The sequence below is a fragment of the Gorilla gorilla genome, chromosome 8, assembly GCF_029281585.2.
Source record: "Gorilla gorilla gorilla isolate KB3781 chromosome 8, NHGRI_mGorGor1-v2.1_pri, whole genome shotgun sequence".
Taxonomy (NCBI): domain Eukaryota; kingdom Metazoa; phylum Chordata; class Mammalia; order Primates; family Hominidae; genus Gorilla; species Gorilla gorilla.
The window spans coordinates 125,434,758-125,451,049 of NC_073232.2; the positions used below are offsets into that span (position 1 = coordinate 125,434,758).

Genomic DNA, 16,292 nt, shown 5'->3' on the forward strand with positions numbered 1-16,292 from the left:
GGCCCTCAGCCTGCTAAATTGGTGCAAGGCTCTTCTCCTGACGAGAGCCGGCTCTGAAATCTGCCGGCTTCAAAGGGAGCGAGATCATGTATAAACCATAATGTGGGTGCACCGTGGCTCACAAAAAATAAGGCAGGAAGAGATGAAATGTTACAAGTGCAAGGGGGAAAATGAGAGAATAATGACAAACCTAATGCAACTCAAAGCAGGATTGTTGCACAGGAAAATGCATCCTACTGCTTGTGCATAAAATCAAGGCCAGCAGATGACATCCGGTTAACAGAAACGTGTCAACAGTGAAGTAAAGTGAGAATGAGTAAGAGAGAAGCCCCTGAGACAGCCAGAAACAAAAATTAGTTGTTCTTAACAAGTTAAGGTTCATCATTATATTCTGGCTTGGAGCCATGAAAGCAGACAGGGGTATATAATGAGCTGCTTAGAATTTTTAGGGTGTTTATTGCATTTCATGAAATAGTTGTCTGCAGAAAGGAATTTCTTAAGCGAAGGTATGTGTGTACAGCCCACATCCATGTTCACACATGGTCTCTTTCTTTGCTGAACATTTTTCAGATATGGGAATATACGTGTAGGTATGGGAACTTAGAAATGTGCCTTCTTCATGGCTGCATTGGAAGTTTGTCTGCACCCCAACATGTACTCAGATTGTGGTGTCTTCCCGTGGTATTTGGTGTATGTACACACACGTACACACACACACTCACACACGCAGTGTTTTTCTCTCTCCCCTCCCTCTCCCTCTCACGTCTGTACACATATTCTCGTTCTGCAGGAAGGGAACATATGTATTTGAGGAATGTCAGGCCTTTAAAATTCACAGTAAAAGCTGCCACCCACCACTTCACCCAAGGGCTTCCAAGAACACATGTTCTTAACTTCTGTTTCCTCTGAGGCCTTCGAGCAGTGGGAGGGAACAGGGTGTCACTTGGAGCCCAAGTGTCTCCCAAGGGCTTTTGCTTTTTTTGTTTTTCACATTATTTTGAGGGGAAGGGGATGAAGGTTGTTAGCATGTTTGTTTCCTTACATTTTCCTTCTCTCTCTGTTTTTTTTTTTTTGATACATTCGAAGGACTTGTATTGTTATTATTTTTAAAATCATGTCATGCAGTCTTCACTACTGGCTTAAATTTGTAAAGGCAGTGGCAGGAAAGGCCACGTCAGGGTGGGATTTTTGAGTGAAATGTCTACTGTGGCTTGGGCCTTCTTCAAGAATCAGCATTGTTCATTAACTTTCCTTCCACTGTTGATCTGTGTAGATTCAGTTAGTACTTTAATCATTTTATTATTTTTCAAATTAATGTTTGTTACCTTATTTTGGCTGAATGGAAACTATCTCTAGCCCGCTTCTGGAAAAAACTTTGTAAATACATACAGAATCATTTTGAAAGAATTGTCATGATCGATCCTCATTAGGCCCTCTAGTTCCCACCAGAATTGGCTTTGTAAAGAGCAGGTTGTTATTCCTTGGATGGTACATTGGACTGTTTTAGTTTGGACTTATTAAGAAAGCAACAGTTGCCATGATCTTCATCTGAACAGCTTCCCATCTGCTCACTTGAATCACCTTGCCAGGTTGGAGCAGGAGGCTGCCATATTGTTTACTTTTGGGATTCTGCCCTTTCTATCCCTCACTATTTTTTCTATAGTAGGATATGTTGCTTGAAGAGGGGTGAGTCTTCCAACCCAGTACAAATCATGGTGACACCACGCAAAATAGAAAATGAGAAAGGTGTTTGATCCAATTGTCAGTCTGCAGATGGGCCAAGAGTAGGTTGAAATTAGCTCTTTCTGTCCTGGCTAATGTACTTGGTTGGGAAATGCCAATTCAGGTCCTAAAATGTGTCTTAGAGAACTGTCCAAAAAATGAGCAGCATGAGAGGAGAAAACACAAACTGTATCTTTCATTTATAATTTTGATAATCATTTAGAAGACTTCTTAATGATGCCTAGACAACGTATGAAGTAAAAGTGATATAGGAATCCTAAATTTTAGAGAAGAAAGGGCATACAAATCAGAATCAAAGGTTTATTGTGTGTGTGTGCACCTTTCCTTTCCTTTTTTTTTTGCATCTTTCCATAAAGGGATACAAACTTATTTAAAATGTCCATGACTTATGATATGAACCAAATAGGAACTATTTGAATTTTCCCTGTCTTCCTGCCTCACTCTCTCCCATTCCTGTCAAATGATGGGACACAGCACAAAAGAAAAATAAAAATTGTATTGCACTTCATCAACAGGATGAGGCCTAATGAGGCTTGCACAGCATTGTCAAAAATGTATGTATATTTCAACCACGTTAATATTTTATTTAGCTGTCAATATACAACAAAAGATTTCACCTTTCATTTTAGAGCTGATTAGGACTTAGGAAATTGTCTTCTTAGATGCCACTAATAATGCCTCAAAAAACAAGTGGACGTGCGATTTCTGGCAGGTAGTCCAAGCCCACTTTTCCGCCCAAGTACGTCAGTTGAATTTGTCTTTTGCTAAAGATGTTAAAAATCATAATGTCTTATGTCAGTAGCAATAATGAATTGGCTTTAATGACATTATGAGAATCATTATGTTTAATTTTTCGCTAATTAATGCTGACAGGTTTCATATGCCTTGGGTTGCTTTCATGTGAGTGTTATGTGCTGTTTTTTTTTTCTTTTTAATTGTGTGTACACATCCCTCCTCATTCATTCATTTTGATTCTGACGATTTACACAGCTTTCTGTCTTCTAGGTTCCCTCCCCATATGGTCCCACCACATCATACGCTACACACGACGGGCATTCCGCATCCGGCCATAGTCACACCAACAGTCAAACAGGAATCGTCCCAGAGTGATGTCGGCTCACTCCATAGTTCGTAAGTGTTGCTGTTTTTCTCACCTTCTTCGTAGCCGCAGTGTTCTGCAAGCCTGTTGCAGCTGCTGGGTGGTGGCTTTCTGCCTAAGGTTGGCCTCGTTTGGTTTGACTGCAGCCAATACCCAGCCTGTGTGGGCTCTTCACTCCCTTACAAAGAGAGAGAGAGTGCACAGTGGCAGAATCTCACTGTACCACCGCGGGTTAGAACAGAACTGTTTTTTGTGTGTGTACTTGGATACACTGGGATTTGCAACCACTTCCCTGCCCCCTAACCGCATCATTGAACATTTAGAGCTTTGTTCTGCAAGCAGGAGAAAACCCTGCCGAGGTGAAGACAGCAACCATGTGCTTTCCCCTCTGGCTTGGGAAAATTGTATATTTGTGAAACTTGAGGAAGTGATTGCAAAATCCCTCTCTTCCCCCAACCCCTCCCCAAGCTATTTTTGTTCCATTTTCCGGGGTGCAGAAGAACTAAAAGCGTGCTTTTTAATCCAAAACTGCTAGGCTTGGGGGTTATGAGACAAGGAGATACGTTCCCTGCCATGGAGGAAGTTGGACCACGACCTTGTTTATTGGGTTGCATCTGTTTTGTCTATCTCCAGAAAGCATCAGGACTCCAAAAAGGAAGAAGAAAAGAAGAAGCCCCACATAAAGAAACCTCTTAATGCATTCATGTTGTATATGAAGGAAATGAGAGCAAAGGTCGTAGCTGAGTGCACGTTGAAAGAAAGCGCGGCCATCAACCAGATCCTTGGGCGGAGGGTAGGTGACGCCCTTCTCAGGGAGAAGCGGGGGGCGGGTGGTGAGGGACCAGAGTGCAGCAGGTCAGGTGGCAGAATGTCTCTGTCCCCATTTCTTTGGAGAATTCTTGCCCTTCAGCCACATTCTGAATCCTCGAATGGCCTTCACTGAGTCAGGACTAGTTATTCTGCACTCAGCGTTCAGAACAGCCACAGCCATGCTCTTCTCCTACCCGAGCGAGTGAGCAAATGACAGAATGACATAGATAACAAATCAGGTTTTGTCTAAACATTCCTGTTAGTGCCAGGACCCAGCCAACGGTCAGTATGTACAGATTATACCATTTCTGGATGGACTCACCCAAAAAAGCAGCATTATTTATTCCCTGACCTTGACGTAATGTGTGATGTTCTTTCATGCTTTTCTCTTTGTTCATGTCTTTCTCATCTGTACCCCACGTCCCCTCCAGTGGCATGCACTGTCCAGAGAAGAGCAAGCGAAATACTACGAGCTGGCCCGGAAGGAGCGACAGCTTCATATGCAACTGTACCCCGGCTGGTCCGCGCGGGATAACTATGTAGGTGGATCATTTTCGTTAGGATTGGAGTCTGTAGAGCTGTGTTGTGCGTCTATACGGACAAAGAGAACAGGACCTGCCACTTGACTAGGGTGGGCCTCAGGACCATCCAATCTGCCTGCTTTGGGGACTGGTAGCATCTTCCTGGATCGCTAAACTGCAGGGAGGGGCTTCCAGTGTGGATGGTTGGATCAGCTCACAGTCATTCTTCAGGGTGGAGAGAGGAGGCTGCAGTCCCAGTGTTCCAGCTCAGGACCAATGAGGTTGATTTGGTGCTTGTCTCCTTTCTAGAGGAGGCAAGGCTCTTAGGATACACACAGAGGACCTTATGTTCCGGATTAGGTTCCTCAGGCTCCTCAGCAGTGATCAGTGGTGTGGCCTTCTAGGGAAGACCAGCGGGTAGGTGTGGAGGAACAGAATTTAATTCCTCCCAGGCCTTTCAGCAGGCCCTTTACCGTTAAGAAGGAAAAACAAAACTATTCCTTTGTGCCATGGTGCAGTAGAAGTTAGAAGCCTATTTCATCCTGAGAGGAGCATGATGGGAATATCCCTGAAAGCAGCCAGAGGAAGTCAGCCTTTGGCAGGATGCATGAACTGACTCTGGCCCCAGCAAGGGCAGGGAAAGTGTGCTATGCGGTGTATGTGTTCCTGGGCTCTGTGTTGGCTACAGGATCTGCCTAGTCCTCTCTTGGGTTGTAGGAAACACCATGGGATGACTGTTTTTACTAATTGCAGTGGTTGTGACCCCACGATTCCTCTCCTCCCATGAGCACGCTGTCTTCCAGAGACTTCTGTCACTTCTCACCATTGCTGGTTATCCTGCATTTTGCCCAGTAACTCCACTTTCCTCTCTCAAGGGATGAAATGCCTCTTGTTTTGCCTGATACTTTATTTCATGACATTTGGTTCTGTGAAGGGATTTCACCATCCACTCTTAGGGGAACACCAAAACTTGTCTTAAGGCCGGCACAGGCCTCTCATCCCCTTCCTGTCGATGTCTTGGAGCCATGGATGGTTACTTTTCCAGTTACTTTTGACTCTCCCACTGGCATCATCCGCGGTGAAGCAGCTTGACGTATGGGGGTCGAGGTCGTTAAATTATTACTGAATTGAGTGAAACATATCATGGCCTTTGAGGCTTCTGTGGCAGGGGCTGGGGACACACAGCTCTTAACTGCCTTGGCCTGGAAGTGTCATGGGTCACTTACTCCCATCACCCATTGGCCAGAGCTAGTCATGTGACCCAACCTAACTGCAGGAGATGCTGGGAAATGTGCAGTTACTGTGCACAAGTTATTACAGGGATTCAGAGTTAAGTCGGATATCTTTACTCCCTCAGAACTTAGCATCCGCCAGGAAATCGCAAACATCTGCCGGCCTATGTGATCCTGAGGAAGAGCTGCTTCTGCCTGCTCTGATGAGTAATTTCAGGCCTCCTTCCTCTTTCTTCTCATACTTTTAAACCCGTGCTTGCCATGTAGATGAGGGAGCAGGGAGGTGCCCCTGGCTATCTTTCTCGAGGCCCTGCCCCCTTAGCTGGCAGCACTAGACTGTGCTCATCCTGGGAGTTGAATCAGGAAGGAGTGCTGGCACCTCTGGGATGGCGCGTGTGCTCTGCTGAGAGCCCTTGTCGCCGACAGATGGGCTTGCACGGGGTCTCCACTGCTTGGGACCTTTCTGTTTGTCCCCAGCATGTGTGCAGTGGGGAAGCCTTTCTTCTGGAGCTGAAAGGAAGAGGATGAGAAAGTGAATGCTCTCCCACAGGCTTGCTGTTCACCCCCACCTGACCCTGAGGTGGAGATTTCCAGTAGCAGGCAGGCTCCATAGCCTCCACGTACACAACCATATCATTTCAGGATAGCTGCTCTCCTGGTTTCGGGTCAGAAGTTCTTAGAGTTCATCTTGAGCTTCTACCTGCTACAGACCCAATTCTTTGAGTAATCTAGAATGATACTACAGAGCGGAATTCAGCTTCTCTATAGAGATCATATCCCCAGTAGACATTTTGGGTCATAGTAGGGCCTTCATGTACAGCTGTGCAGGGCGTGCACTGCACAACTCTAGAGTATGTCATTTACACTGGGGTCTATGTGAATGGTGCCCCCTGGAGTTGGGCAGGGTGAAATCTGTACAAAGGTACAAGGCAGACTGTGATAGCTTCAAAAGAATACCGTGTTTGACTTGCCTGGGAGTCGTTTAGAGAAAGTATTGCTCCAGGCTTTTTGTGACATACTTTCTGGGTTTCAGTAGGCACTCGAAATGACTTTAGCTCAGTTTTAAATTTGGAAGATGGTTTGGTATAATAAGGGAACTCCTGAGACGATTTGAGGTTTAGAGATCTGGATTTAGGGCTCTAGGAACTTTATCTCTTGTAAGAGGTACTTAGATTCCTATTACAATGGCTCATTACACATGGGTGTGAACACTCACACTCACTCCTTCCTTTTATGCGCTAGGGAACACTGGGACTAAGAACCGCAGCATTGAAGCTTTTATGGATTTGAATGTGGTAGCAACTTAACTAGTATTTTTTTTTTTTTAACTAACTTGACGTGGGAGTTTCCATATATTACTTTGGTCATTGTAAACTCCAAAAGGTTCTTCTGGAAAATATTTCCTGCGATCTTCTCATGCCTCTTTCACATTCCTGCTTTTCCAGCCAACTGGTAACGGAAGCCTTTATATCTTTACCTTAGGACAAGAGAATTGAGTGAAACAGTCACGTTTGGATTGTCAGACTTGGTACCTTCTTTAGAGCCCAAGAGAAAACATCTTGAGTCCCATAGTAATATGTAACCCCTGGGATTATATTTGACATTATTTCCTTTTTAACCCTCTACACTGGGTAAAGGATAGAGGTCCCATGCCATTTGCTCACCTGAGTTTCTTTTCTTCCACCCATATCGTAGGCCCTTTCTTTCTTCTGTTACATTTAAAGGGGTAGTAGCGTGGCCACTTCCCTGGAGATGCATCTTCCTCTTCACTAAGTGTAGGGTTTATCCACTTTCTCGTGTCTTCTTTTTATTAAAACACAGTCCCTGTCCTCCAGAAGTCTCTAGTCTAAATGACAACTTCTTCAGTAGTCAACATCTCCGTGCTATATCCTAAAGGCACAGCTTCCTTGTGTGTAGAGGAATTTTCAGATGCCTTCACAGTATATTGCAAGGAATTGGAAACGGGGATGCTTTTTCACACATGGCTGAGAAGCCCTTGGGTATGTGGATGCTGATACTCCTTGAAGTTAAAACATTTCTGTGCCCAGTTTTTATGAATACTTCAGGCTCCTAAACAAACCGAAACTAGGCCCGCCTGCCTGTTCCAGGACAGCCAGGTGGCACTTTGCCCCTCACGTGGGAGAGGCGTGGGCATGGAGATGGTCCATTGCAGGCCCATGAGATGCCAGCTTCATGATAAAGCACATGAGGTCCTTTTAAAAGAAATTGTACATGAAGGAACATAGCGTGTTTCAACAAGATCCCCGAACAGAAGGCCAAAACAAAGCTCCCAAGTTGCACAGGCCCCTTCCCCTCAGAGAAAAGATAGGCCATTTCTACAACAGACGGCCCTCAGCCCTGGGTGGAGCCCAAGCTTGGTGGCATCACCACCTTGAGGTTTTCCTGACAGAGCCTAACGTGTTCTCGAGTTTCTTTCTTTCTTTTTTTTTTTTTTTTTGAGACTGAATCTTGTTCTGTCACCAGGGTGGAGTGCAGTAGCACGATCTCGGCTCACTGCAACCTCTGCCTCGCAGGTTCAAGTGATCCTCCTGTCTCAGCCTCCCGAGTAGCTGGGACTATAGATATGTGCCACCACACCCAGCTAATTTTTTGTATTTTTAGTAGAGATGGGGTTTCACCATGTTGGCCAGGATGGTCTCGATCTCTTGACCTTGTGGTCTGCCCGCCTTGGCCTCCCAAAGTGCTGGGATTACAGGCGTGAGCCACCGCACCTGGACCTCAAGTTTCTTTCTGCCTATCATTGTCTTTTTCTCTTCCGAGTTGACATCAACATACTGTGAGAAGCTTTAGGCAAAGGCAACTTTTAGCTGTTCTGAAACATACAGCAGTGTAAGACCATTTCATTTCAATGTATGCCAGGCAGCTACTTCATCTGGGTAGGGCTATGAGGGGAGGGAGAACTAGTCCAATCCGGAATGAGGCAGTCGCCTCTCCTGAATTCCCCCCAGTCCCATTCCACATTTGCAACCTCGAGCAGATGGATCAGGTTGGAGAATATGAAAGACTCCATGCAGTGCATCCCCTAAAGCCCTCACTAAAAGAGCTTCCTTGGAGCGCTGGGCATTAAACATGTAGGCAGCAGAGCCTTGTGGTTGAGGGCTTTGGAGCCAAGACCACCTGAGTTCTCTCCTGGCCCCACCACTTGCTAGATGTGTGACCCTGGCAAAGTTACCTAACTCGTCAGTTTTCTCCTCTGTGAAACTGGAATGGTGGTAATACCTGTTGAAGAGGATTGTTGTGATGATTAAAATGAGTCCATCTGCGTAGCACACCTAGAATCATGCCTGGCACCTGGCATATGCTCAACACATGTGACCCATTCATGGGAGGAGTGGTATCATCCTCATTATGTCAGCTAGAAGAGAATTGAGGGAACATCTTCTTTCTTACAGATGTCCACTCAGCAGTTTTTTGTTTGTTTGTTTTTTGTTTTTTTGTTTTTAAACAGAGTTTCGCTCTTGTCGCCCAGGCTGGCATGCAGTAGCATGATCTCGGCTCACTGCAACCTCCGCCTTCTGGGTTCAGGCGATTCTCCTGCCTCAGCCTCCCGAGTAGCTGGGGCTACAGGTGTGCACCACCATGCCCGGCTAATTTTGCATTTTTAGTAGAGACGGGGTTTCGCCACGTTGGCCAGGCTGGTCTTGAACTCCTGACTTCAGGTGATCCTCCCGCCTCGGCCCCTCAGAGTGCCAGGATTATAGGCGTCAGCCACTGCTCCCAGCCCACTCAGCAGTTGTGAAAGGAGCCCAGATGATTCCTCGTTCTATTTCACCCTTTTCCCCTGCATCTTTAACAGCAAACTCTAAGAGAAGCCTCTGCTAAAGCTTTCATTCTCTTGATTCAGAGTGGGACCCTTTGGCCTTCATAAGTAAGAGCTGTGAGCAGGTCAGGCAGGGCAGCCCTTGAAGCTGGTGCGGCCATGACCACCTTCATGTGCTCCTCAAAGATGGGCTCTCAGACTGCTTGCAATGCCATCATCCCACTCCTCTCTGAATCTTCCTCGTGCAGTCCCCCATTCCCTTTTATGGATCAAATGCTGTGGGTCAGGTTTGACAATGGACATAGGTACATGAGAAATGAGAGCTTCCCTTCACCACCCGCCAATCCCTTCTCTTCTCCCAAGAAGCGTGTGTCCCTCCAGCTGGGGTACAATGCAAGGGCATTTGGCTTGAAGCGGGGTTGAGGTTGGACAAATACCGGGGGTTTATGTGGATGGAGATGGCTGTATGGTCACTTCCTCCTGCCTTCTCCTTCCAGGTGCGCCCAGACACTCTTCTTACATCTGTTTCTTGCAGTAATTCCCTGTGTTTCATCTCTTCATCTAGGGAAAGAAGAAGAAGAGGAAAAGGGACAAGCAGCCGGGAGAGACCAATGGTAAGTGACAATCATCAGGTTAGAGGAAGGAGCTGTAGCCTGAGGACCACCCTTTTATGTTAGGTTTCCATCTGGGGGAGGCAGGAGAAATTCAAGGCCAGGACATTGTGGGGGAACCCTTCTTAGCTAGCCTTTTTGTTTATGCATTTTAATTAATTGCTTCATGACTGCCCTTTTAAAGCTAGTAACATCCATTGTTGCATGAAAAGCACATTGTAATTCTAGTGGAATGTGTTTTAAAATAACTGCAAAGCCTATAACTGGAGAGCAAGCGGTAGGCATGCCTATGCCGGGGTTTATACAGTCTGCTTATTTTGTGTGTGCCTGAGAAGGGATGAGGAGGGGGCGGGGCTTAGGGGAGTAGGAGGGGGTGTGTGTGAGTGTTTGATATTAACTGGGCTGTTCCTGAATGTTCTGATGCATGCCTTTACAGTGGTAAATTACACCCATTTTAAATTAAGGAGGTTTGTCATTCTCTAGAAGAAATTAGAAATACTGCATAGGCAATCTCAGAGGTCCCTTGGAGAAGGCCAGGCTTTTACAAACAAACAAAACAAAAATTTTGAAGGCTTTGTATAATTTGTTCTTTTTTTTCAGAACACAGCGAATGTTTCCTAAATCCTTGCCTTTCACTTCCTCCGATTACAGGTGCTAATGTCATTTTGAGTCATTAAAATAGTTGATAAACTGTTTTTTAATTTTTCTTGCCATTATAGTTTTATTAACATTTAAACACGTATGACATTTGAACATTCTTTAAAATGACCATCAACACGGTTTCGTATGTTTCGGTAGATTTTTTTTTTTTCAGTTGCTTCTGTTTTTTTTTTTTTTTAATTTAACCTTTGTTTTGTTTATTTATTTTTCCCATAACAGTTGTTTAAGCAGTGATGACAGTGATTTAGAGTTGAACTAACTGTGCAAATTGAATATGCAGTATTTCTTTAAAAGAGACTGGTTAAAAAAAAAATGGAAGGAATTCAGTAATAAACCTCCTTAATCTAATGGCATTTTTTTCATTGCTCCCACTAAGTTTTCTCACGCAAGCATGCATCCGCAGTATGATTATTTTTTCCTTTGCTTTTTTTTTTAGTTTTTTTCTTTCTTTTGCTTTTCTGCTCATAACTTGCAAATCCACTAGCGTTTTACTGACTGTGCCTGCTTAAATGCTGCTATGAGCTTCTAACTAACTCCTAACAGCTCATTCACACAGCCTGTTTACCTTTATCTTTTCCTCTCTTAATAATTAATGAAAATAGATTAAAAAAAAAGACGAACGTTCCAAAAGCTGCAATATCCCAGTACCACAACCCTTTTCTTTCTTTATTTCTTTCTATTTTGTTTCGTTTTGTTCTGTTTTTATTTGTAATTTTTTTCTTTTTTTAAACTATGGTATTCTGAGAAGAAAAAAGCATGTTACAAACTTAATTCCCTCCTTCGCTTTATTTTCTTCTTTAAGAAAAAAAATTGAGAGAAAAAAGGGAAAGCAGAACTAAAAGAGGAAAAATATTTAAAAGAGTTATTCCATGTCTAACTTCCCTTTATCAGCTCGAACCAAATCTGAGAGACAGTCCTTAAAGAAGGGATACTGCAGCTTTATTTGCAACAGCTAATTTCAAAAGTTGAATAAGAATGTGATTTTTACTTTTTTTTTTTAATTAAAGAAAGTTAAAAACGAAAGTCAATATTTTGCAATTAGTAACCAGGTCATTGATTTATTCCCTTTTTTATTTTTATTTTTTTCTTATTTGTATCTTTCTCTTCCCCCCCCCCTCCCTCTCTCTCTTTCTCTCTCTCTCTCTCTCTCTCTCCCTTTCTCCCACGTTCTCCTCCTCTGCTCGCTTCTCTCTTGAACTCATTCAGACCTGAGCGCTCCTAAGAAATGCCGAGCGCGCTTTGGCCTTGATCAACAGAATAACTGGTGCGGCCCTTGCAGGTGTGTATAGTTTTCCAGATTCGCTGTGCTGGTTTGCAGCTGGTCTATTCGATCCTCTCCCCCTTCTCTGGCCTGTTGCTTTGTAGCTCTGTGTGTGGATCTCAGGAGACACAGGGGAGTGGGACACTGCCAAGTGTATGGGTTCTATGAGGGATGTGCTTGTTCTCCTGCTGCTGCCAGCCAAAATGCCACTGTAAAACAGCATCACTCGTGCCTCCTCGGGTCAGCGACAGCAAACCTTAGCGCGCCCCCTCCCAGGGAATGTTACCTGCCAACCCCCATCCCTTCCTTGTGACAGCCCAGGATCGGAATCCTGGCCTAGGTAGAAGCAAATGACGTCACCTTCTCCCCTCCTCTTATCTCTCTCTTTTTATTTATTTATTTTTTCATTGTTGTTTTTTGGTTTCTGGTTGTTGTTTTGTGTGTGTGTTTTATTGTTTTATTTTGTTTTTTTTTTCTTTTGACTCATAGAAGTCCTTTCCTTTCATGTCCTTGGTGAGGGAAGATTATCAAATAGAACCAAGGTGATAGAGAAGAAAAGGAAGCTGTAGCTGAGATTTCACATCCAACTGAGCACGACCCACCATTGTGTTGTATTTTTTGTGTTTACCTTATGCTAACAGATGCAAATACTCCAAAGAAGTGTCGGGCACTGTTCGGGCTTGACCGACAGACTTTATGGTGCAAACCGTGCAGGTATATTACCACTGCGAGGCCTTTGGGAAAATCAAAGCATTCTGTCCTTCCGGTACCTTAGCGTGATAATTTATTTTGACCTCGTTCCCCATCTACTTCCCCTCTGGCATCAATGACTAATGATCCTCATTCTTCAAAATTTCCTTGCTAATTTTATGCCATTTCCTCTCCCCACTTTCTCTTTCTCTCTTTTCCCCCTGCTCTCATGAATAATATCCCTGGTGGCAGGACTGAGACCACAGCCTTAACAAACAAGGAGGGGCACTTATCTTTTTGCTTTGAAAGCCAGCATCCTGGAGCTGGTCCGGCCCTATGAATGCCTTGGTGGCCCGGGTACTGAGCACAGAGAGCCACCATTTCCAAAGGTTTGAATGAGTTAACACTTGGCAGCAATTGCATTCCCGTGCACTTAGAGTCTAGACACATGGAGAAGGGTTCTGGGGTAGGCTTCTTCTTTCCCTTTTTTCTTTTTCCTTTTTGGTTGTTTTATGTTTAAAAACCACATGTCTGTACAGAGGAGCTTGGTTAGCTGACATTGTTTTACAGTGCTGAAAAAGAAGCGTGGCATTGAACGGCATGCACCAGCTAAAGGGCTGCAAGCAGTGAGTCATGCAGTCTCAGACTGCAGCGTCCCTAGGCCTGCAGAATTAACAAAATATATGTGTGTATATATATATAGCATTGGTTCCAAAAGGAATCAGAACATCCCAGAAGTGTCCAAATTAAGCACCCATGTTCCACCTGCAGGTCTCCATCCAGCCTGCATTCTCAGGGAAAGTGTAGGTACTTCCTTCTTGGTGGAGGGATACCGACTAGCTCCTGTCTCATTTCCTTTCTTTAATGACCACCTTTGGTTAAATGTGTTGTTTCTTTGTTCTGATACAAGCAGTCTTTGAATTTGGAATATTACAATGGTAGGTATTTCAACACCCTAAACACGCTTCCCTGTTTGTAGTGCCTCCCTCGTCACGTGTCCCTCCCCTTCATGACTTTGCCATGTGCTCCGTGTTTAGACGTTAGATCAGATGTGCATCCCATTACGTGCATGCCCACGAGTCTCCTGTGTCTCTTCCCCCCTTCTCTGATGCCAATATGAGAGATCGGTGAAGTGCCTCATGTTGACCCCAGCACACATTAGAGGAGAGAGGGCCTGAGAGTATTCCCTGAGAGGGAGCCACACAGACAGCCCTCTGCCTGTGGAATGAGGGATTTGGGGGCGAGTTGAACACCCGGCAGGAGAGGAACTCCCCAGGCATTCTGTGAGATGGTAGTGTTCACAGAGCTGACAGATGTCCCTTTGACACAGTCCTGGGGTCTTCTCTGCACAACAGAAAGGAGTTTTGTGACAAAGTTGATGGAGGAGGTTAGGTATTTAATTAGGACTAGCCAGGGAGGGCAGGGACTCTGTTAAGCAGTGAATTTGTCAAAATTTTACTTGTACCAGGTGGGAAGATAACTAGCTGTGGAAGCCTGTTCTGAGATGCCCTGCCATGGCCAATGACTGGTTAACCACAAGGGTCACTAAAAGAGAGGGTTTCTCATGATCTGTAGAAATGTACAACTGACACTATTGTGTGCTCCTCACAATAAGGCCGGTTCAGGTACCTGGTTTGTTTATTTTATTAATGGGGTGGGTGGTGGTTTATGAATCCTTTTTTTGTTTTGGAAGCAGTTGCTGCAAGTCAGACTTTTTTTTTTCTTGAAGTTATTCCTAACATTGACCCAAACGTACATCCCCCATTTGGGCATAGCTTTAGCTTACACCTTGCTTACAGCCTGGGTGTATCTTCAGAGACCAGAATTTTATTGATATGTAAAAAAAAAAAATCTGCCAACCCAAAACCTTTGTAGCTGCTTCCTGTTTGAGCAGCATGGTTTTCTAAAATGCATCTTGGAGGGGCTGTCAATAGGGCAGCATTTCTGCTGCAGATGCTGAGCCCCTGGTCCTAGGTGCCAGAGTTCCCTAGGTCCCTGTCTCCACCTGGTTTTCTTTCCAGTCTCAGCAGTGTTCAGACTTTCCCGGCAGATATTTTTCTTTGTTGGTGACTTTTCCGTACCATGGAATGATTAGCAAATGCATTTCTGCTGTCTTTGAAGGATGTTATTCCAAAACAGGATCAGGAAGACCCCTTAGTTTCCTTTCAGAATAAACAAGAAGCTAGAAAGGGGTTTCTAACAGGCCACTCCTCTGAATCGAGATGAAGCCTAGGTTGGGGGTGCTAAGAGTATGGGTTACCTTCCCCCTTTTACTCAATTTTTCCTTTTAACGTGGCTATGGCCACCCCTGGCTTGATGCTGAAACCCGTAGGACAAAATGTACTTTAAAAAAAAAAAAAAAAGGAAAAAAAAAAAAAGAAAAGCAGTTGCCAACCGAGGCATTTTCTGACTCGTCAGAAATGTGTGTGTGTGCCAGCTGCCCTGTGCTCAGCCACCTTGGAAGACCCATCGCTCTGTCGCCATAGTCTTCATGTCCCGTGTTCCAGATACCCCTCTCATTCCTATGATCTGGAAACTTCCACGTCATGAGGGTGGGAGGGGTGAGGAAGGTACCAGAATGCTCCTAGCCAATCAGGGCTCCTAGCTTACCACACAAGGTTTCTAGTTTTATTTGACATTTGTGGACATTTTAACAAGATTCTGTTTTGAGCCCACCAAGTTGCTTTTCCCATCTTTTCACTCTGCCCTAATATAGCATGGAATGCTGCTTGGTGCTGATCCCTTGTCTTCCTGGTTGTTCTCCCCACTTCTTTCTTTCTCCCTTTCCTTTCCTCTCTCTGTTTTTCTCTGTTGCTTTCTCAGTTTTGCTTATGCCCTCCCCCTCCCCACCTCCTTTCCTTCTCCCATTTTTAAAATGCATGGACATCTTAGTTTTTTGAGCATGTTTTGATCTGCAGGCTAAGGTGGTTTAAAACTCTGAGAGGCTTAATTATTTATCTTGGTTTCTGGGATGGAAGCAGAACCCATAGTCTATTTACTCTCTCCCAGGGAGAAAAAGGAACCTTGCCAAATTGAGGGTGAGAGGGGGTGGTGCTTGCTCCCCTAGAGTTCCTTCTGACCCAGAGGGAACAGACAGACCCTGAGGCCACTAGCCCCCATGAATCTCAGCCTCTGGGAGGCAGGGAGGACTGAGCATGCTCCCTTACACCCCTCCCCTCCTTCCCTGCCTTCCTGCCATCTTGCTGAGTCCAAACCCCACACACAGAGGGGCATGATCAGACAGCTCTGGGGCACAGACTGAGAGGAGGAACTCAGCACCCCCTTCCTTTCCAAGGCCAGTGACATTGTCTGACAGTGGTTGCCTTCAAGCAGGCAGCATCTTGGTTGCTTCCAGCGGCAGAAAGCTGGCCAGTGCTTACACATGTGTTTCCAGTTGGAGTGTTATCAGCCATGGTTCTGACAATATTCTAGGGTCCTTAGATGAGCACACTTCCTGTATCTGCATTATTTTTATAGCATTAGTGGGGTTGATCCCCAGGCTCACCTTTCCTTACCAAATAGCATCCCATCAGACTGGGATTAATGGGAGGAGAAGCTTTGAAGTCACATGCTCAATTTCTTGAGTTGATTTTCCCCGACCTCATCCTTTGATGCTAAGCAAGAAAGGCTCTGAAATTCTCATTCCTATTTCTTACATGAATGAGTAGTGAAGAGGGGAGATGCTGGTTTTGGTGTAGGGCAAAATTAGTCTTTCTGGTTTAAACACGAATCACGATAACCCAAACCCAGGAAGGTCCATGCTGCGATTCCCTGGCACTTCTTCTTTGTAGTCACTTCGGTGACCGGCTTGTGCTGCACCCTCCATTGACTAGCCTCGGCATATTGACAAGGGCAGGATGCCCCTCCATCCATCCCATCCTCAC

The 16,292-nt window shown here is 44.9% G+C and overlaps 1 protein-coding gene across 50 annotated transcripts in view; it reads left to right on the plus strand.

The window, feature by feature from the left end:
• The window catches only part of TCF7L2 (transcription factor 7 like 2), a 217,662-nt gene that overhangs the window by 198,249 nt on the left and 3,121 nt on the right, over window positions 1-16,292 (plus strand). For 8 of the 50 annotated variants that reach the window (XM_055352144.2, XM_055352142.2, XM_055352143.2 and 5 more), the window contains 6 exons: window positions 2,734-2,874; window positions 3,476-3,635; window positions 4,084-4,191; window positions 9,752-9,800; window positions 10,398-10,448; window positions 11,664-11,736. In XM_055352144.2, coding sequence (XP_055208119.1) covers window positions 2,734-2,874; window positions 3,476-3,635; window positions 4,084-4,191; window positions 9,752-9,800; window positions 10,398-10,448; window positions 11,664-11,736 — 582 coding nt within the window. Of the gene's footprint in view, window positions 1-2,733; window positions 2,875-3,475; window positions 3,636-4,083; window positions 4,192-9,751; window positions 9,805-10,397; window positions 10,449-11,663; window positions 11,737-12,359; window positions 12,433-16,292 lie in introns of those variants that run through there. The other 42 variants (XM_031015239.3, XM_055352145.2, XM_063710489.1 and 39 more) reach the window with 11 other exon arrangements.